This window comes from Panulirus ornatus, chromosome 63 (assembly GCF_036320965.1).
Source record: "Panulirus ornatus isolate Po-2019 chromosome 63, ASM3632096v1, whole genome shotgun sequence".
Classification (NCBI taxonomy): Eukaryota; Metazoa; Arthropoda; class Malacostraca; order Decapoda; family Palinuridae; genus Panulirus; species Panulirus ornatus.
The window spans coordinates 1,846,114-1,868,677 of NC_092286.1; the positions used below are offsets into that span (position 1 = coordinate 1,846,114).

At 40.4% G+C, this 22,564-nt stretch overlaps 1 protein-coding gene across 2 annotated transcripts in view; it reads left to right on the forward strand.

Annotated features, from left to right (window-relative positions):
• Sec71 (ADP ribosylation factor guanine nucleotide exchange factor Sec71) overlaps positions 1-22,564 on the forward strand; it is a 399,392-nt gene that overhangs the window by 193,766 nt on the left and 183,062 nt on the right. For both annotated transcript variants that reach the window (XM_071656502.1, XM_071656503.1), the window contains exons 15-17: positions 1,600-1,757; positions 16,140-16,230; positions 18,897-19,047. In XM_071656502.1, the coding sequence (XP_071512603.1) occupies positions 1,600-1,757; positions 16,140-16,230; positions 18,897-19,047 (400 nt within the window). The remainder of the gene's footprint in view (positions 1-1,599; positions 1,758-16,139; positions 16,231-18,896; positions 19,048-22,564) is intronic.

Sequence of the window (22,564 nt, forward strand, 5' to 3'; positions counted from 1 at the left end):
GCCACACATGGAATAACAACCCCCCTCCCCCCTCATGTGTGCGAGGTAGCGCTAGGAATGATGAATGGTTTAGCCAATATGATAACAATGTACTTATAGATAGGTAAATTTCAGATGATGGTATAATCTGAGTGATTGATCACTCCGAGGAAGTTGAGCCCCAGGACCAAATTTTTCAGACTGACAAACAACAGCAATAGCAAAACCAGTGATATTATTGAAGCGAAGTATTGATGAATGCAAAATTGCAGATATTCACAAATTGTTATGTGTAACACTAGCACACAAAGGAGGACGTAAGCTGATACTTAATGCAGACCAGTTAGGCTGACTTTGCGTATAATGGAAAGAGTTACAGGAAGTTTACAGTGAGATTGTATGATGGTACAATTAATGAGATAAGTACGAGAGGAAAACTAACTGTGACATGGGGAAATAGAATGGAAAAGAATTGGAAGGAGACAGATAGTGGAAGAATGCATGTATTTGTGTATGTAAGAGAGACATTTAAGGATAAGTGAAGATTCTTTTTCTAGGGCAAAATCCCTCTTGATGGATTTACCTAGAGGGAACGGGCATCACAGATATAGATAGATAGATAGATAGATAGGTATAGAAATTACAAAGGAAGCAGTCTGGGAGCAAGAAGTTATAATTGAAAAAGTGATGAGTGGAGAAGAAATAGTGATTTAATAGATTTGTAAAGTGTCTGATAACATGAAAAAATGGGCATCATCCCTCTGATTGGTTAGAGGAAGTAATTGTTCCACATTATTAACCCTTAAACTGATTTGTTTGCCTTGTGACAAAAATTATAGCCCTGCCCCCATGGTTACTTTATAGATCAAAGTTTCCCACCTCTGTTTAAAACTACAGCTAATGTTTGCTTTCACTGATATTCTGTAGATGTCTCTAGCAGCATACTTTCCCATCTGAAAAAATTACCTTGCATCTCTTTCATCCACAGTATGTCAAAGAGAATATATATGTCATCTGGGTAGCAAACCATTTGCTGTTGCTCGGTGTTTATTTGGTTTTGGAATAAAATAAAGAAATTCTGTTCCATTAATGTTGAAATATTTGGTGGAAATGTACTTATTTCTTCATGTATACATGTGAATTAAGTTCTATGTAAATGATATAAACATGAAGAAGACATATATGATATGTGAAAGATACATAGAATATGTTACAATTACACAAGAAATGGGTATGTATAGTGGGAAATCATACCTTTAAAAGAAGAAAATAAGATATACATAAAATGCAAACAAGCCAGGAAAAAAGTAAATTCTCATATACTTGATTGAATAAGGAACATCCATGCCAGTGGCATTAGTTCTCTCCAGTGAACTCAGTACCCTCTGACATCAGCATATGGGAAAGCATACCACATTTTTGGTAATTTCTGTAAGAAAAAGGAATTTTTAGATGTATTTACATAAGGGGATGGATCAGAGAGACAATACAACTTTTTAAAGGTTAAGGGTTAGTCAGCTTAAGCCTGTCTGTTTGGCACAAGGCATAGGTGACATAATTGATAATGAAGTCAGAGTACCTTGATTTTCTTTTGCTAATTACTTATTGTTTCATTCTCAGGCCATGTGTGCATATGTTGACCAAATGGATTTTCATGATCGTGACTTTGTACCTGCTTTGCGGATGTTTTTGGAGGGATTTAGATTACCTGGGGAGGCACAGAAAATTGATCGCTTGATGGAAAAGTTTGCTTCAAGATACTGTGAATGTAATGCAAAGTAAGTGTACTGAATATGATTTGTGAGTTTTCATGCATAGTAACAGTGTACCATTAGTTTTATTTGATTTTTGCATGCAATACATGTGTTATACAGAAACTTTTCTGGCTTATTAATCGAATTACTCATTAGGTTAATTTCAAGATGTATTATATTAACTTGCAGTAAATCTTGGTATTCTTAGTATCATTGTACCTTCAGTTCTGAAAAAAGCAGACTTCTTGTATAGGGCCATTTTTTGACTGCTTCCACAGGAAACTGCATTGCTACCCCTGCTTCAGCAAGGTAGCACCAGGAAAAAAGACAAGAAAGGCCACATTTGTTCACACTCAGTCTCTAGCTATCATATGTATTACACCAAAACCACAACTCCTTATTCACATCCAGGTCCTACAGACCTTTCAATGGTTTACCCCAGACATTTCACGTGCCCTGGTTCAATCCATTGACAGCATGTCAACCTCGATATACCACATTGTTCCAATTCACTATTCATTGTACACCTCTCACCCTCCTGTATGTTCAGGCCCCAATCACTCAAAATCTTTTTCACTCCATCCTTCCACCTCCAATTTGGTCTCCTGCTTCTCTATGTTCCCTCCACCTCTGACACATATATCCTTTTTGTCAAACTTTCCTCACTCATTCTCTCCATATGTCCAAACCATTTCAACACACCCTCTTCTGCTCTCTCAACCACACTCTTTTTATTACCACACATCTCTTTCCCATTATTACTTACTAGATCAAACCACCTCACACCACACATTGTCCTCAAACATTTAATTTCCAACACACCCACCCTTCTCTGTACAGCCCCATCTATAGCCCATGCCTTGCAACCAAATGATATTGTTGAAACTACTGTTCCTTGAAACATACCCATTTTTGCTCTCCAAGACAACATTCTCTCTTTCTACACATTTTAAATCTATCCCAGAATGCTCACCTGCTCCCCCACACTGTGACTCACTACTGCTTCCATAGTTCCATTCACTGCTAAGTTCACTCCCAGATATCTAAAACACTTCACTTCCTCCAATTTTTCTCCATTCAAACTTACATCCCAACTAACTTGGCTCTCATCCCTACTAAATCTAATAACCTTGCTCTAATTCACATTTACTCTCAACTTTCTCCTTTCACACACTTTTTCAAACTCAAGTCAAAAACTTCTACAGTTTCTCACTCGAATCAGCCACCGGTGGTGAATCGTTGGTGAACAAAAACTGACTCACTTCCCAGGCCTTCTCATCCCCAACAGACTGCATACTTACCCCTCTTTCCAAAACTTGCATTTACCTCAACTGACTCACTTCCCAGGCCTTCTCATCCCCAACAGACTGCATACTTACCCCTCTTTCCAAAACTTGCATTTACCTCCCTAACTAACTCATAAATAAACACATCAAACAACCATGGGCACATCACACACCCCTGCCACAGACTGACCTTCACTGAAAACCACTCTCTCTCCTCTCTTCTTACTCGTACACATGCCTTACACCCTTGATAAAAATTTGTCTGCTTCTAGCAGCCTACCTCCCACACCATATACTCTTAAAACCTTCCAAAAAACATCTCCAATCCTATCACATGCCTTCTCCAGATTCATATATGCTACATACAATCCATCTGTTTTTCTAGGTATTTCTCACATTCATTCTTCAAAGCAAACACCTGATCCACACATCCTCTACCACTTTTGAAACCACACTGCTTCTCCCCATTGTGATGTTCTCTACATGCCTTCACCCTCTCAATCAATACCCTCCCATGCAATTTTCTAGTAATACTCAGGAAACTTATGCCTCTCTAGTTTGAACACTCACCTTCATCCCTTTTGTGTTTGTGCAACGGCACTATATGTGCATTCCACCAGTCCTCAGGCACTTCACCATGATCCATACTCACCAATCAACAACACAGTCACCCCCTTTCTTGATGAATTCAACTGATATACCATCCAAACCTGCTGTCTCACCAAATTTCATCTTATGAAAGTCTTTCACCACCTTGTCTCTTTCAACCTAACCATTCTCCCAGAGCCTCTCACTTCACACACCACTCCAACCAAAACACCCAATATCTGCCACTCTGTTGTCAAACATATTCAACAAACCTTCAAAATACTCACTTCATCTTCTCACTTCACTGCCTGTTATCACTTTTCCCCCTTTGCCAATGTTCCCATTTGTTCTCTTGTCTTATGCACATTATTTCCCTCCTTTTGGAGTGTGTATTTTGAAGGTTTGTTGAATGTGTTTGATGATAGAGTGGCAGATATAGGGTGTTTTGGTCGAGGTGGTGTGCAAAGTGAGAGGGTTAGGGAGAATGATTTGGTAAACAGAGAAGAGGTAGTAAAAGCTTTGCAGAAGATGAAAGCCGGCAAGGCAGCAGGTTTGGATGGTATTGCAGTGGAATTTATTAAAAAAGGGGGGTGACTGTATTGTTGACTGGTTTGTAAGGTTATCTAATGTATATATGACTCATGGTGAGGTGCCTGAGGACTGGCAGAATGCTTGCGTTGTGCCATTGTACAAGGCAAAGTGGATAAGAGTGAGTGCTCAAATTACAGAGGTATAAGTTTGTTGAGTATTCCTGGTAAATTCTATGGGAGGGTATTGATTGAGAGGGTGAAGGCATGCAGAGCATCAGATTGGGGAAGAGCAGTGTGGTTTCAGAAGTGATAGAGGATGTGTGGATCAGGTGTTTGCTTTGAAAAAAGTATGTGAGAAATACTTAGAAAAGCAAATGGATTTGTATGTAGCATTTATGGATCTGGAGAAGGCATATGATGGAGTTGATAGAGATGCTCTATGGAAGGTATTAAGAATATATGGTGTGGGAGGTAAGCTGTTAGAAGCAGTGAAAAGTTTCTATCGAGGATGTAAGGCATGTGTACGTGTAGGAAGAGAGGAAAGTGATTGGTTCTCAGAGAATGTCGGTTTGCAGCAGGGGTGCTTGTTGTCTCCATGGTTGTTTAATTTGTTTATTGCAGTGGAATTTATTAAAAAAGGGGGTGACTGTATTGTTGACTGGTTTGTAAGGTTATCTAATGTATATATGACTCATGGTGAGGTGCCTGAGGACTGGCAGAATGCTTGTGTTGTGCCATTGTACAAGGCAAAGGGGATAAGAGTGAGTACTCAAATTACAGAGGTATAAGTTTGTTGAGTATTCCTGGTAAATTCAATGGGAGGGTATTGATTGAGAGGGTGAAGGCATGCAGAGCATCAGATTGGGGAAGAGCAGTGTGGTTTCAGAAGTGGTAGAGGATGTGTGGATCAGGTGTTTGCTTTGAAAAAGGTATGACTCATGGTGAGGTGCCTGAAGACTGGCAGAATGCTTGTGTTGTGCCATTGTACAAGGCAAAGGGGATAAGAGTGAGTGCTCAAATTACAGAGGTATAAGTTTGTTGAGTATTCCTGGTGAATTCTATGGGAGGGTATTGATTGAGAGGGTGAAGGCATGCAGAGCATCGGATTGGGGAAGAGCAGTGTGGTTTCAGAAGTGGTATAGGATGTGTGGATCAGGTGTTTGCTTTGAAAAAAGTATGTAAGAAATACTTAGAAAAGCAAATGGATTTGTATGTAGCATTTATGGATCTGGAGAAGGCATATGATAGAGTTGCTAGAGATGCTCTATGGAAGGTATTAAGAATATATGGTGTGGGAGGTAAGCTGTTAGAAGCAGTGAAAAGTTTCTATCGAGGATGTAAGGCATGTGTACGTGTAGGAAGAGAGGAAAGTGATTGGTTCCCAGTGAATGTCGGTTTGCAGCAGGGGTACGTGTTGTCTCCATTGTTGTTTAATTTGTTTATGGATGGGGTTGTTAGGGAGGTGAATGCAAGAGCTTTGGGGAGAGGGGCAAGTATGTAGTCTGTTGGGGATGAGAGGGTTTGGGAAAGTGAGTCAGTTGTTGTTCGCTGATGATACAGTGCTGGTGGCTCATTCATGTGAGAAACTACAGAAGCTGGTGACTGAGTTTGGTAAAGTGTGTGAAAGAAGAAAGCTGAGAGTAAATGTGAATAAGAGCAAGGTTATTAGGTTCAGTAGGGTTGAGGGATAAGTTAATTGGGAGGTAAGTTTGAATGGAGAAAAACTGGAGGAAGTGAAGTGTTTAAGATATCTGGGAGTGGATTTGGCAGTGGATGGAACCATGGAAGTGGAAGTGAGTCAGGGTAGGGGAGGGGGTGAAGGTTCTGGGAGCGTTGAAGAATGTGTGGAAGGCGTTACCTTGGAAAGCAAAAATGGGTATGTTTAAAGGAATAGTGGTTCCAACAATTCTATATGGTTGTGAGGACCAACCCACCCACATACACATCTATTTACGTAAATGCCCACACACGCAAATATACATACCTATACATTTTAATGTATACATACATACATACATACACATACACAGGCATATACATATATATACATGTACGTATCCATACATGCTACCTTCATCCAATCCTGCCGCCACTACGCCACACATGAAATAGCAACAAGACAACAAAGGCCACATTCCTTCACAGTCTATAGCTGTTATATGTAACGCACCAAAACCACAGCCCCCTTTCCACATCCAGGCCCCACAGAACTTTCCATTGTTTACCCCGCTTTACATGCCCTGGTTCAATCCATTGACAGTGTGTTAAGCCTGGTATACAAATTAAACAACCATGGAGACATCACACACCCCTGCCACAAACTGACATTCATTGGGAACCTATCAATTTCCTCACTTCTGACTTGTACACATGCCTTACATCCTTGATAAAAACTTTTCACTGCTTCTAGCAACTTGCCTCCCACACCATATGCTCTTAATACTTTCCATAGAGCATTTTTATCAACTCTATCATATGCCTTATCCAGATCCATAAATGCTTAATACAAATCCATTTGTTTTTCTAAGTATTTCTCACATACATTCTTCAATGCAAAGTCCTGATCCAAACATCCTCTACCACTTCTGAAACCACACTGCTCTTCCCCAATCTGATGCTCTCCACATGCCTTTACCCTTTCAGTCAATACCCTTTCATATAATTTCCAAGGAATACTCAACAAACTTATATCTCTCTAATTTAAACACACCTTTATCCCCTTTGCCATTGTAGAATGACACTATGCATGTATTCTGCCAATCCTCAGGCACTTCACCATGAACTATACATACATTGAATATCCCTACCAACCAGTCAATAACCAGCCCCCTTTTTTAATAGATTCCACTGCAATACCATTCAAACCTGCCACCTTGCCAGCTTTCATCTTCTGTAATGCTTTCACTACCTCTTACCTGTTCACCAAACCATTCTCTCTCATCCCAAATCTCATTTGCCCTCTTTTTCACCTTTCCCCGTGTCTCTTGACCTCGTTCCTCTTTCTTATATACATCTCTCAGTCATTTGCACAACTTCCCTGCAAAAATCATCCTAATGCCTCTCTCTTCTCTTTCACTAACAATCTTACTTCTTCATTCCATCACTCACTACCCTTTCTAATCTGCCTACGTCCCACCTTTCTCATGCTGCAGGTATCTTTTGCACAAGCTATCACTGCTTCCCGAAATACATCCCAATCCTCCCCCACTCCCCTTACATCCTTTGCTCTCACCTTTTTCCATTCTGCACTCAATCTCTCCTGGTACTTCTCCACACAAGTCTCCTTTCCAAGCTCACTTACTCTCACCACTCTTTTCACCCCAATTTTCTCTCTTCTTTTCTGGAAACCTCTACAAATCCTCACCTTCGCCTCTACAAGATAATAATCAGACATCCCTCCAGTTGCCCCTCTCAGCACATTAACATCCAAAAGTCTCTCTTTCATGTGCCTTTCAATTAACATGTAATCCAATAATGCTCTCTAGCCATCTCTCCTATTTACTTTCGTTTAATTATGTATGTCTCTCTCTTTCCCAATCACCACTCCTTTTTCAGCACACAAATCTACAAGGTCTTCACCATTTCCATGTACAACACTGAATACCCCATGTACACTGATTATACCCACAACTGCCACATTACTCACCTTTGCATTCAAATCACCCATCACTATAACCTGGTTTCGTGCATTAAAGCTGCTAACACACTCACTCAGCTGCTCCCAAAACACTTGCCTCTCATGATCTTTCTTCTCATGACCAACTGAATAGGCAGAAATAATCACCCATCTCTTTCCATCCACTTTCAGTTTTACCCATATCAATCTAGAGTTTGCTTTCTTACACTCTTTCACATACTCCCATAACTCTTGCTTCAGGAGTGGTGCTTCTCCTTCCTTTCCTCTTGTTCTCTCACTGTTTCCTGACTTTACTCCCAAGACATTCCCAAACCACTCTTCCCCTTTACCCTTGAGCTTTGTTTCACTCAGAGCCAAAACATCCAGGTTCCTTTCCGCAAACACACTACCTATGTCTTCTTTTTTTCTCATCTTGGTTACATCCACACACATTTAGACACCCCAATCTGAGCCTTCGAGGAGGATGAGCACTGCCTGCATGACTCCTTCATCTGTTTCCCCATTCAGAAATCTCAAATACAAGGAGGGGAGGGTTTCTAGCCCTCTGCTTCTGTCCCTTTTAGTTGCCTTCTATGACATGCAGGGAAGTATTCTTTCTCCCCTATCCCCAGGGATAAATATGAATACATGAATGCCCATACACATGCATATACATACACATACATGTCTTCTTTTCTTTCTTTCATACTATTCGCCATTTCCCACATTAGCAAGGTAGCGTTAGGAACAGAGGACTGGGCCTTTGAGGGAATATCCTCACCTGGCCCCCCTTCTCTGTTCCTTCTTTTGGAAAATTAAAAGAAATGAGAGGGGAGGATTTCCAGCCACCCACTCCCTCCCCTTTTAGTCACCTTCTACGACACGCAGGGAATACGTGGGAAGTATTCTTTCTCCCCTATCCCCAGGGATAACATTTTTTTTTTTTTTTTTTGCTTTGTCGCTGTCTCCCGCGTTTGCGAGGTAGCGCAAGGAAATAGACGAAAGAAATGGCCCAACCCACCCCCATACACATGTATATACATACGTCCACACACGCAAAATACATACCTACACAGCTTTCCATGGTTTACCCCAGACGCTTCACATGCCCCGATTCAATCCACTGACAGCACGTCAACCCCGGTATACCACATCGCTCCAATTCACTCTATTCCTTGCCCTCCTTTCACCCTCCTGCATGTTCAGGCCCCGATCACACAAAATCTTTTTCACTCCATCTTTCCACCTCCAATTTGGTCTCCCTCTTCTCCTCGTTCCCTCCACCTCCGACACATATATCCTCTTGGTCAATCTTTCCTCACTCATTCTCTCCATGTGCCCAAACCATTTCAAAACACCCTCTTCTGCTCTCTCAACCACGCTCTTTTTATTTCCACACATCTCTCTTACCCTTACGTTACTTACTCGATCAAACCACCTCACACCACACATCTCATTTCCAGCACATCCATCCTCCTGCGCACAACTCTATCCATAGCCCATGCCTCGCAACCATACAACATTGTTGGAACCACTATTCCTTCAAACATACCCATTTTTGCTTTCCGAGATAATGTTCTCGACTTCCACACATTCTTCAAGGCTCCCAGAATTTTCGCCCCCTCCCCCACCCTATGATCCACTTCCGCTTCCATGGTTCCATCCGCTGCCAGATCCACTCCCAGATATCTAAAACACTTCACTTCCTCCAGTTTTTCTCCATTCAAACTCACCTCCCAGTTGACTTGACCCTCAACCCTACTGTACCTAATAACCTTGCTCTTATTCACATTTACTCTTAACTTTCTTCTTTCACACACTTTACCAAACTCAGTCACCAGCTTCTGCAGTTTCTCACATGAATCAGCCACCAGCGCTGTATCATCAGCGAACAACAACTGACTCACTTCCCAAGTTCTCTCATCCCCAACAGACTTCATACTTGCCCCTCTTTCCAAAACTCTTGCATTCACCTCCCTAACAACCCCATCCATAAACAAATTAAACAACCATGGAGACATCACACACCCCTGCCGCAAACCTACATTCACTGAGAACCAATCACTTTCCTCTCTTCCTACACGTACACATGCCTTACATCCTCGATAAAAACTTTTCACTGCTTCTAACAACTTGCCTCCCACACCATATATTCTTAATACCTTCCACAGAGCATCTCTATCAACTCTATCATATGCCTTCTCCAGATCCATAAATGCTACATACAAATCCATTTGCTTTTCTAAGTATTTCTCACATACATTCTTCAAAGCAAACACCTGATCCACACATCCTCTACCACTTCTGAAACCACACTGCTCTTCCCCAATCTGATGCTCTGTACATGCCTTCACCCTCTCAATCAATACCCTCCCATATAATTTACCAGGAATACTCAACAAACTTATACCTCTGTAATTTGAGCACTCACTCTTACCCCCTTTGCCTTTGTACAATGGCACTATGCACGCATTCCGCCAATCCTCAGGCACCTCAACGTGAGTCTTTTTTTTTTTTTTTTTTTTTTATACTTTGTCGCTGTCTCCCGCGTTTGCGAGGTAGCGCAAGGAAACAGACGAAAGAAATGGCCCAACCCCCCCCCATACACATGTACATACACACGTCCACACACGCAAATATACATACCTACACAGCTTTCCATGGTTTACCCCGGACGCTTCACATGCCTTGATTCAATCCACTGACAGCACGTCAACCCCTGTATACCACATCGCTCCAATTCACTCTATTCCTTGCCCTCCTTTCACCCTCCTGCATGTTCAGGCCCCGATCACACAAAATCCTTTTCACTCCATCTTTCCACCTCCAATTTGGTCTCCCTCTTCTCCTCATTCCCTCCACCTCCGACACATATATCCTCTTGGTCAATCTTTCCTCATTCATTCTCTCCATGTGACCAAACCATTTCAAAACACCCTCTTCTGCTCTCTCAACCACACTCTTTTTATTTCCACACATCTCTCTTACCCTTACATTACTTACTCGATCAAACCACCTCACACCACACATTGTCCTCAAACATCTCATTTCCAGCACATCCATCCTCCTGCGCACAACTCTATCCATAGCCCACGCCTCACAACCATACAACATTGTTGGAACCACTATTCCTTCAAACATACCCATTTTTGCTTTCCGGGATAATGTTCTCGACTTCCACACATTTTTCAAGGCTCCCAAAATTTTCGCCCCCTCCCCCACCCGATGATCCACTTCCGCTTCCATGGTTCCATCCGCTGCCAGATCCACTCCCAGATATCTAAAACACTTCACTTCCTCCAGTTTTTCTCCATTCAAACTCACCTCCCAATTGACTTGACCCTCAACCCTACTGTACCTAATAACCTTGCTCTTATTCACATTTACTCTTAACTTTCTTCTTCCACACACTTTACCAAACTCCGTCACCAGCTTCTGCAGTTTCTCACATGAATCCGCCACCAGCGCTGTATCATCAGCGAACAACAACTGACTCACTTCCCAAGCTCTCTCATCCCCAACAGACTTCATACTTGCCCCTCTTTCCAAGACTCTTGCATTTACCTCCCTAACAACCCCATCCATAAACAAATTAAACAACCATGGAGACATCACACACCCCTGCCGCAAACCTACATTCACTGAGAACCAATCACTTTCCTCTCTTCCTACACGTACACATGCCTTACATCCTCGATAAAAACTTTTCACTGCTTCTAACAACTTGCCTCCCACACCATATATTCTTAATACCTTCCACAGAGCATCTCTATCAACTCTATCATATGCCTTCTCCAGATCCATAAATGCTACATACAAATCCATTTGCTTTTCTAAGTATTTCTCACATACATTCTTCAAAGCAAACACCTGATCCACACAACCTCTACCAATTCTGAAACCACTGACAGAGTCATACATACATTAAATAACCTTACCAACCAGTCAACAATACAGTCACCCCCTTTTTTAATAAATTCCACTGCAATACCATCCAAACCTGCTGCCTTGCCGGCTTTCATCTTCCGCAAAGCTTTTACTACCTCTTCTCTGTTTACCAAATCATTTTCCCTAACCCTCTCACTTTGCACACCACCTTGACCAAAACACCCTATATCTGCCACTCTATCATCAAACACATTCAACAAACCTTCAAAATACTCACTCCATCTCCTTCTCACATCACCACTACTTGTTATCACCTCCCCATTTGCGCCCTTCACTGAGGTTCCCATTTGCTCCCTTGTCTTACGCACTTTATTTACCTCCTTCCAGAACATCTTTTTATTCTCCCTAAAATTTAATGATACTCTCTCACCCCAACTCTCCTTTGCCCTTTTTTTCACCTCTTGCACCTTTCTCTTGACCTCCTGTCTCTTTCTTTTATATGTCTCCCACTCAACTGCATTTTTTCCTTGCAAAAATCGTCCAAATGCCTCTCTCTTCTCTTTCACTAATACTCTTACTTCTTCATCCCACCACTCACTACCCTTTCTAATCAACCCACCTCCCACTCTTCTCATGCCACAAGCATCTTTTGCGCAATCCATCACTGATTCCCTAAATACATCCCATTCCTCCCCCACTCCCCTTACTTCCATTGTTCTCACCTTTTTCCATTCTGTACTCAGTCTCTCCTGGTACTTCCTCACACAAGTCTCCTTCCCAAGCTCACTTACTCTCACCACCCTCTTCACCCCAACATTCACTCTTTTTTTCTGAAAACCCATACAAATCTTCACCTTAGCCTCCACAAGATAATGATCAGACATCCCTCCAGTTGCACCTCTCAGCACATTAACATCCAAAAGTCTCTCTTTCGCGTGCCTGTCAATTAACACGTAATCCAATAACGCTCTCTGACCATCTCTCCTACTTACATAAGTATACTTATGTATATCTCGCTTTTTAAACCAGGTATTCCCAATCATCAGTCCTTTTTCAGCACATAAATCTACAAGCTCTTCACCATTTCCATTTACAACACTGAACACCCCATGTATACCAATTATTCCCTCAACTGCCACATTACTCACCTTTGCATTCAAATCACCCATCACTATAACCCCATCTCGTGCATCAAAACCACTAACACACTCATTCAGCTGCTCCCAAAACACTTGCCTCTCATGATCTTTCTTCTCATGCCCAGGTGCATATGCACCAATAATCACCCATCTCTCTCCATCAACTTTCAGTTTTACCCATATTAATCGAGAATTTACTTTCTTACATTCTATCACGTACTCCCACAACTCCTGTTTCAGGAGTACTGCTACTCCTTCCCTTGCTCTTGTCCTCTCACTAACCCCTGACTTTACTCCCAAGACATTCCCAAACCACTCTTCCCCTTCACCCTTGAGCTTCGTTTCACTCAGAGCCAAAACATCCAGGTTCCTTTCCTCAAACATACTACCTATCTCTCCTTTTTTCACATCTTGGTTACATCCACACACATGTAGGCACCCCAATCTGAGCCTTCGAGGAGTATGAGCACTCCCCGCGTGACTCCTTCTTCTGTTTCCCATTTTAGAAAGTTAAAAAAAAATACAAGGAGGGGAGGATTTCTGGCCCCCCGCTCCCGTCCCCTCTAGTCGCTTTCTACGACACGCGAGGAATGCGTGTTTTCATACATGGTGCTTTGACAAGAAAATAGTGAAATTGGAAAAAATGTAGCTTAGACGTTGAAGCTTATTGATACAGTGGTTAAATTGATGAGAACTACTATTGACTTTTGTGTAAATAAATTAAACATTTCCTTTTTCCATAGCCAGAGGTTGAACCATTATGTGACATTCATTTTTTTCTTTTCATTTCAAGCTAGAAGTTTCAGTTTTCTAAATTGTTTCTTACATTTTTCATATGTATATATATGTATGTGTGTGTGTGTGTATATGTGCATGTGTGTGTGTATGTGTGTGTATGTGTATATATATATATATATGTATATTATCCCTAGGGATAGGGGTGAAAGGGATAACATACATATGTATTATATTTATTTATTTTGCTCTATTGCTGTCTCCCGCGTTAGCGAGGTGGCGCAAGGAAACAGACGAAAGAATGGCCCAACCCACCCACATACACATGTATATACATACACATCCACACACACAAATATACATACCTATACATCTCAATGTACACATATATATACACACACAGACATATACATATATACACATGTACATAATTCATACTGTCTGCCTTTATTTATTCCCATCGCCACCTTGCCACACATGGAATAACAACCCCCTCCCCCTCATGTGTGCGAGGTAGCGCTAGGAAAAGACAACAAAGGCCCCATTCGTTCACACTCAGTCTCTAGCTGTCATGTAATAATGCACCGAAACCACAGCTCCCTTTCCACATCCAGGCCCCACACAACCTTCCATGGTTTACCCCAGACGCTTCACATGCCCTGGTTCAATCCATGACAGCACGTCGACCCCGGTATACCACATCATTCCAATTCACTCTATTCCTTGCACGCCTTTCACCCTCCTGCATGTTCAGGCCCCGATCACTCAAAATCTTTTTCACTCCATCTTTCACCTCCAATTTGGTCTCCCACTTCTCCTCGTTCGCTCCACTGACACATATATCCTCTTGGTCAGTCTTTCCTCACTCATTCTCTCCATGTGCCCAAACCATTTCAAAACACCCTCTTCTGCTCTCTCAACCACACATTTTATTTCCACACATCTCTCTTACCCTTACATTACTTACTCAATCAAACCACCTCACACTACATATTGTCCTCAAACATCTCATTTCCAGCACATCCACCCTCCTGCGCACAACTCTATCCATAGCCCACGCCTCGCAATCATACAACATTGTTGGAACCACTATTCCTTCAAACATACCCATTTTTGCTTTCCGAGATAATGTTCTCGACTTCCAAACATTCTTCAAGGCTCCCAGAACTTTCGCTCCCTCCCTCACCCTGTGACTCACTTCCGCTTCCATGGTTCCATCCGCTTTCAGATCCACTCCCAGATATCTAAAACACTTTACTTCCTTCAGTTTTTCTCCATTCAAACTTACCTCCCAATTGACTTGACCCTCAACCCTACTGTACCTAATAACCTTGCTCTTATTCACATTTACTCTTAACTTTCTTCTTTCACACACTTTACCAAACTCAGCCACCAGCTTCTGCAGTTTCTCACATGAATCAGCCACCAGCGCTGTATCGTCAGCGAACAACAACTGACTCACTTCCCAAGCTTGCTCCTCCACAACAGACTGCATACTTGCCCCTCTTTCCAAAACTCTTGCATTCACCTCCCTAACAACCCCATCCATAAACAAATTAAACAACCATGGAGACATCACACACACCCTGCCACAAACCTACATTCACTGGGAACCAATCACTTTCCTCTCTTCATACACATGCCTTACATCCTCGATAAAAACTTTTCACTGCTTCTAACAACTTGCCTCCCACACCGTATATTCTTAATACCTTCCACAGAGCATCTCTATCAACTCTATCATATGTCTTCTCCAGATCCATAAATGCTACATAAAATTCCATTTGCTTTTCTAAGTATTTCTCACATACATTTTTCAAAGCAAACACCTGATCCACACATCCTCTACCACTTCTGAAACCACACTGCTCTTCCCCAATCTGATGCTCTGTACATGCCTTCACCCTCTCAATCAGTACCCTCCCATATGATTTACCAGGACTACTCAACAAACTTATAGCTCTGTAATTTGAGCACTCACTCTTATCCCCTTTGCCTTTATACAATGGCACTATGCAAGCATTCCGCCAATCCTCAGGCACCTCAACATGAATCATACATACATTAAATAACCTTACCAACCAGTCAACAATACAGTCATCCCCTTTTTTAATGAATTCCACTGCAATACCATCCAAACCTGCTGCCTTGCTGGCTTTCATCTTATACATATGTATATAAAGATATATATTCATATACATACACATACCCAGACATATACATATATACACATGTGTGTATTCATACTTTCTTGCCTTCATTCCATTCCCGGCACCACCCAGCCCCACAGGAAACAGCATTGCTGCCATCTGATATAACAGATTTCGGATTTAATGGACTGGACTGAACTCTCATTTGCCCTCTTTTTGAACTCTTGCACTTTCTTGGTGTCCTGCTGGTTTTTCTTATACATCTGCCAGTCATTTGCATTTTTTTATTGTAAGTACCACCCAAATTCTTTTCTTTTCTCTTTCACTAAAAACTTTTTGTCTTCATCTATACTTGAACTGGGTTACATTCGATTTAACTAAGTTTAGGCATTAACAGACACCCTTGCCCCCACTGTTAGTCTGTTTGATTGAGGATTTCTGTATTTAATTTTTTATTTCTCTATCTTTTTTCAGCCTTGGTTTGTTTGCGAGTGCAGACACAGCATATGTGCTGGCATTTTCCATAATTATGCTTACTACTGACTTACATAGCATTCAAGTCAAGGTAAGTATTCAAATATGGTTCAAAAGTTATATTGTGAATATGAATTGTATTTGTATTGAGTGTACTGTAATTGTTGGAGGTGGTAGGACAAAGAGAGATCCATTCATGGATCATTCATTGTACATAGATAAGTTGTGACTGAAATACATATGGGAACATTTATGTACCTCCAGATTTAGGACTAACTTTTCTCAAACTTTATTTTCTGTATAGCATTAGTATCAATGGGTATATTGTCTTGCTGTGTGCAGAACAACAGAAAGGCTTCCAGAATAAGATAATTTGCTTAGAATGTGGAGTTTATGTAGACAAGTTAACACAAGGAGGGGGTGTAAACAAATTTTTAACAATCAAAATGCATAACAATTTTGGAAAAACTTAACTGTATAAACAAAACTTCTTACCTAGAATTGGTACATGCATTTTTTTCTTTTTTTCATGCTGAATTAATACCTATGATTTATTGTAATATCACTGTATCTCTTATATAACTATATTCTAAAATATTGTGTATAATACCTTCATTAAGAGAAATAGATTGAGTACCTTTTAAGAGTAGGCAAGAGAGAGATTTCGTACGACCAGAGGACATAGTATTAAATTAAACAAAAATCTTGTAAAAACAGATGTGAGGAAGTACTTTTATTTATATATTTTGAGGATATATATTTATATATCTTGAGGATGATAGATGAATGCAGAGATATGACTTTAAACAGTTTTATTGCAGACAGAATGCAGAAATTTAAGATTTTGTATTATAGAGAATATTCAAGAGATGAGGCTTCATGAATATAAAACTCCCTCCATGTACAGTACAAATAGGTAATTAGAAATAGGTAGCTACATGCACTTCAGAGGAGCCTCACCAAATGAGTCAAAGTCACTAACAAAATACCACAGGAGTCTGTTCTGAGACTGTTACCCTTCTTGATCTGTGTCAGTAACTTGCCTGAAGGTATATACTTCTACCTGAATGTGTTTGCCGGTACAAAAGCCATGAGGGATTTGAAAATTATTGAGGGTTGCATCACCCTTACAAGGTTACAAACTCCAAAGTTGGTCTGATACATGGTCGAATAAATTCACTGTATATAAGTGAGGATGATTCACAGTAAAAGAGGGCTTCAACATGATTACCATCATGAAGCAAGGAAGCAGCTGAAATCTTATAAAAGAGGAAGACTCAGGACTCAACATTGTCCCTAAGCTGTTGCCAGTCACAACTTAAGAGAGTATTTAAGACAAACTTTTTGCTAGCAAATATTAGGATAGCACTCATGTTCATGGATAAGAAATTGTTCAGATAGATTTTCACACCATGCATGATGCCAAAACTAAAACATGCCTTTGAAGTTTGGTTACTGCACCCTAAAAAGCACAAGGAATGAATAGAGGATTCAGAAGATATCAACAAAGAGATGTAATTATACATCAACCAGAGAATATTATTTGAAATTAAGCAAGAACCTTATTGAAACAGATGTGAGGAATTACTTTTAATGATTTAAGAGTGGTGGATGAAATGAATAAATTGACTGAAGACTTGGTTGATGCAGACGGCATACAGAAATTAAAGAAGATTTATGATAAAGAATGTTCTAGAGATAGGGCCCATGAATGTGAAACTCCTTTCCCACACTGTGCAAATGGGTAATTGAACACATGCATGTGCAGCACAGAATCTCTTAATAATAGTTGGCAGAGAGCTGTGGAAGAAACAGTTTTGGAAGCGGATTAACAGACATAGAGCATGAAGATTGATATGTAGGATCATAGACCCAGGATGATATGATCAGAGGTACAAAGGAAAAAGAAAAAAGGAATGAAACTAGAAAGAATAATATTCACCATTAGAGATGGACAGCTGTGCAGCCTCCAGGCTGCATATGGCCTTTGCTTGTCTCTCCAGCAGCCCAGAAGAGAGGGAAGAAAATTACACTATGTAATTGAATAAGGAGGATTGAGATCTATCTGTTCTATATATCTTTGATGCCCTTTCCCTTTGGGAACTCCCATCAAGGAGTGGCCACAGCAAAAGAGTCTGCACTTATCCCTATCCTTACATGCTTCCCATGCATACATCATTCCCCATATTCTTCCACCATTTCTCTCCCTTTATTGCTCTTCCACTGTCCCCATGTTGCAGGTGGTATTCCTTTCACACTATCCCCTTTAATTGTGCCATCACACACTAATGGTAAACTCCTTGTCTTGCATTGTGGAAAGGAAAGATATCAAAAGTGTGCTCATGCAGCTGGCATTGGTAATGGGAATTTTCCCATGTACACAAGCAATCTTTGACCCTTACACTAGAAGATCAGTGGAGCTGGCTGCAGGAAGATGTTTTATTTTTTCCACACATTGATAAGTACTTTACCGACTTCTAAAGTCAGAATATAAAATGATTTCCCCTTTGATTTATTGAAATACCCCTGGACATGGGGGTATTTTGAATCTACATTAGACTGAGTGGGTTAAGGGACTGCATAGAAATTTAAAATATGTAACAGACCACTTTGAGGTTCTTTGAGAATGTGGATGTGAAAAGAAATATCAGTGACATTACAACAAATCTCTGCCATAGGGATGATTCCATTGGAAATGGTGGTAAATACGTCTACTGTGTGGTCCATTATATAATTTATTGATGTTATCCTTTACAGAATAAAATGACAAAGGAACAATATATCAAAATGAACCGAGGAATCAATGACTCCAAAGACCTGCCAGCCGAGTACCTCTCCAGTATCTATGATGAAATTGCTGGAAATGAAATAAAAATGAAGGCCACCTCAACAAAATTGGGAAAGCAAGGTAACTTTGGCTTGATGATACCAAAGAAGTGTGAGTCTATTTTGTAGTGGAGGTTAGATGATTACTCTTTTATAGTGTGTTTACTTTAAATCAGATTTATTTTTACAGCTGAGACTTATTTATTTTTCTTTCACTGTGTGTAAAGTGCTTCAGTTCAAAGATGCAACATAATTGTAATTGTATACAGTGATAATTCAAACTTGGGAAATTCAGCTTTGATAGCATATGATAGCCATGTCATATTGTACCACACACCCAGTAAGTACACAGCAGAATAGCCTACAACTCTCTGAGATGAAATTGTGATGTCCAGTAAGGTGGATAAATGAAAATGGAATTTTATGAAACTGGAAATACATATACAGATTCTTTATAATCATATCACATAGCTGAAGAATGTTATGTTTAATTCTGGGAATAAGGAATTTCAAAAATATTAGCTCCACAATTCAGCTACTTCAAACCATATTCATAACATGTTTCAAGTAAAGAAGCCCTTGCAGTCAGTGCCCAAAGCATTAGGCCTATATTCCTGGAGAGGTTTACAGCGTGCCTAAAAATGTATCTTTCTTGACAGCCAACATATCTTTGTGAGTTGAGCAATGCAGTGTATAATGTATTAGAATAGACACGTTGCCTTTCTCTAGTGATATCTTGTTGTGATTTACGTGCAGCTGTCAAGTACTTTAGTGCTTTCAGTGTAAATGAGTTGGTCAGATGTTTTTCATGAAGGTAGAAAGCTAATGGTGAATGGAACTAACAAGTGTAGTGTCATATACACCATTAGATTCAGGTATTCATTTACGTGTATTGTAGAAGCTAAAGCTGATAGCTCAGTTTGTTTACCCTCATAGTCATTTCCAGTTTTGGTGAAGGGTCTTTGGTTTTAAAAATGAAAAGGAAGTGACTTTTGAGTAAACATTTTTTACATTCAGTGACATTTGCAGGTTTACAGATTATTTTAGGAGATAAAAACATATATATATATATATATATATATATATATATATATATATATATATATATATATATATATATATGTATATATATATATATATACATATATATATATAAATATATATATATATATATATATATATATTTATATATATATATATATATATATATGTTTGCTTTGAAGAATGTATGTGAGAAATACTTAGAAAAGCAAATGGATTTGTATGTAGCATTTATGGATCTGGAGAAGGCATATGATAGAGTTGATAGAGATGCTCTGTGGAAGGTATTAAGAATATATGGTGTGGGAGGAAAGTTGTTAGAAGCAGTGAGAAGTTTTTATCGAGGATGTAAGGCATGTGTACGTGTAGGAAGAGAGGAAAGTGATTGGTTCTCAGTGAATGTAGGTTTGCGGCAGGGGTGTGTGATGTCTCCATGGTTGTTTAATTTGTTTATGGATGGGGTTGTTAGGGAGGTAAATGCAAGAGTTTTGGAAAGAGGGGCAAGTATGAAGTCTGTTGGGGATGAGAGAGCTTGGGAAGTGAGTCAGTTGTTGTTCGCTGATGATACAGCGCTGGTGGCTGATTCATGTGTGAAACTGCAGAAGCTGGTGACTGAGTTTGGTAAAGTGTGTGGAAGAAGAAAGTTAAGAGTAAATGTGAATAAGAGCAAGGTTATTAGGTACAGTAGGGTTGAGGGTCAAGTCAATTGGGAGGTGAGTTTGAATGGAGAAAAACTGGAGGAAGTGAAGTGTTTTAGATATCTGGGAGTGGATCTGGCAGCGGATGGAACCATGGAAGCGGAAGTGGATCATAGGGTGGGAGAGGGGGCGAAAATTCTGGGGGCCTTGAAGAATGTGTGGAAGTCGAGAACATTATCTCGGAAAGTAAAAATGGGTATGTTTGAAGGAATAGTGGTTCCAACAATGTTGTATGGTTGCGAGGCGTGGGCTATGGATAGAGTTGTGCGCAGGAGGATGGATGTGCTGGAAATGAGATGTTTGAGGACAATGTGTGGTGTGAGGTGGTTTGATCGAGTGAGTAACGTAAGGGTAAGAGAGATGTGTGGAAATAAAAAGAGCGTGGTTGAGAGAGCAGAAGAGGGTGTTTTGAAGTGGTTTGGGCACATGGAGAGGATGAGTGAGGAAAGATTGACCAAGAGGATATGTGTGTCGGAGGTGGAGGGAACAAGGAGAAGAGGGAGACCAAATTGGAGGTGGAAAGATGGAGTGAAGAAGATTTTGTGTGATCGGGGCCTGAACATGCAGGAGGGTGAAAGGAGGGCAAGGAACAGAGTGAATTGGAGCGATGTGGTATACCGGGGCTGACGTGCTGTCAGTGGATTGAATCAAGGCATGTGAAGCGTCTGGGGTAAACCATGGAAAGCTGTGTAGGTATGTATATTTGCGTGTGTGGACGTATGTATATACATGTGTATGGGGGGGGGGGGTTGGGCCATTTCTTTCGTCTGTTTCCTTGCGCTACCTCGCAAACGCGGGAGACAGCGACAAAGTATAAAAAAAAAAAAAAAAAAAAAAAAACATATAAAAATGCGATTGATAAGTTAAAATCTTTACTTCTTAACATATATTGCTTGTGATATCTAACAGTTATTATGATGATATGCTAATACCAGAGTATTTACAGATAACTGAATATGAATATACAATAAATGGAAGTTTATATTTGTTATGGGGGTCTTAACTGGATTATGAGCTAAGTGTTAAAGGTAGATGATCCTCTTTTTTCATACATCCTTGTCTGTTCCACTTCAGTAACTAATTTGTGGAAGAGTTACCACTCCTTATTTCTCTGTTCCTGGTGTAAGAAATTGATGATACAGAAGGGAAGGATTTCAAGGCTTCTACTTGTGCCTATCTTTTCAACACTATAATTTGCAGATTTTTCTTTCTCATATATGTTCACAGCTTCCTGTCTTAGCCTGGTAGCACCAAAAACATTGGATAATATCTTCATTTGCTTACATCCACTCTTCAGCACTCATGTATCATACAACAAAACTGGAGCCCACTATCCATGGCCAGCCCCATAAGGTGTTCCATAGTTTCCCCTGACCTCTTCATATGCTCTGGTTCAACCCACTGACAACACATCACCCCCTTTTTCACCACATCGCCCAAATTCATTCTATCTCATGCATGCCTTTTGCACTCCTGAAAGTTCAGGCCATGATACGTCTAAGGCTTTTTCTTCAGTTTATCCATTTTCCTCTTCTCCCTTGCTTTCTTAACGTGTAGATCCTCTCAGTCATTCTTTCTTTGCTAATTCTTTCCATATGTCCAAACACCCTGGTCAGCTCTTTCAGTCATATTGTGCATACCACCACACTTCACTCTTACAGCCATTCTAGACACAATCAACCTTCTGTGTGCCACATATTGGCTTCAGGCATTTCAGTTCCAGCATGGCCTTCCTCCTCTTGTTTGGTAGCATTCAGGGCCAAAGATTCACATCCGTACAGCACTGTAGGGATGATAATACACCTTCATGCACATACATGTCTGTTCTAACAGGAAGTTATATGGGTAGTATTCTTTGTC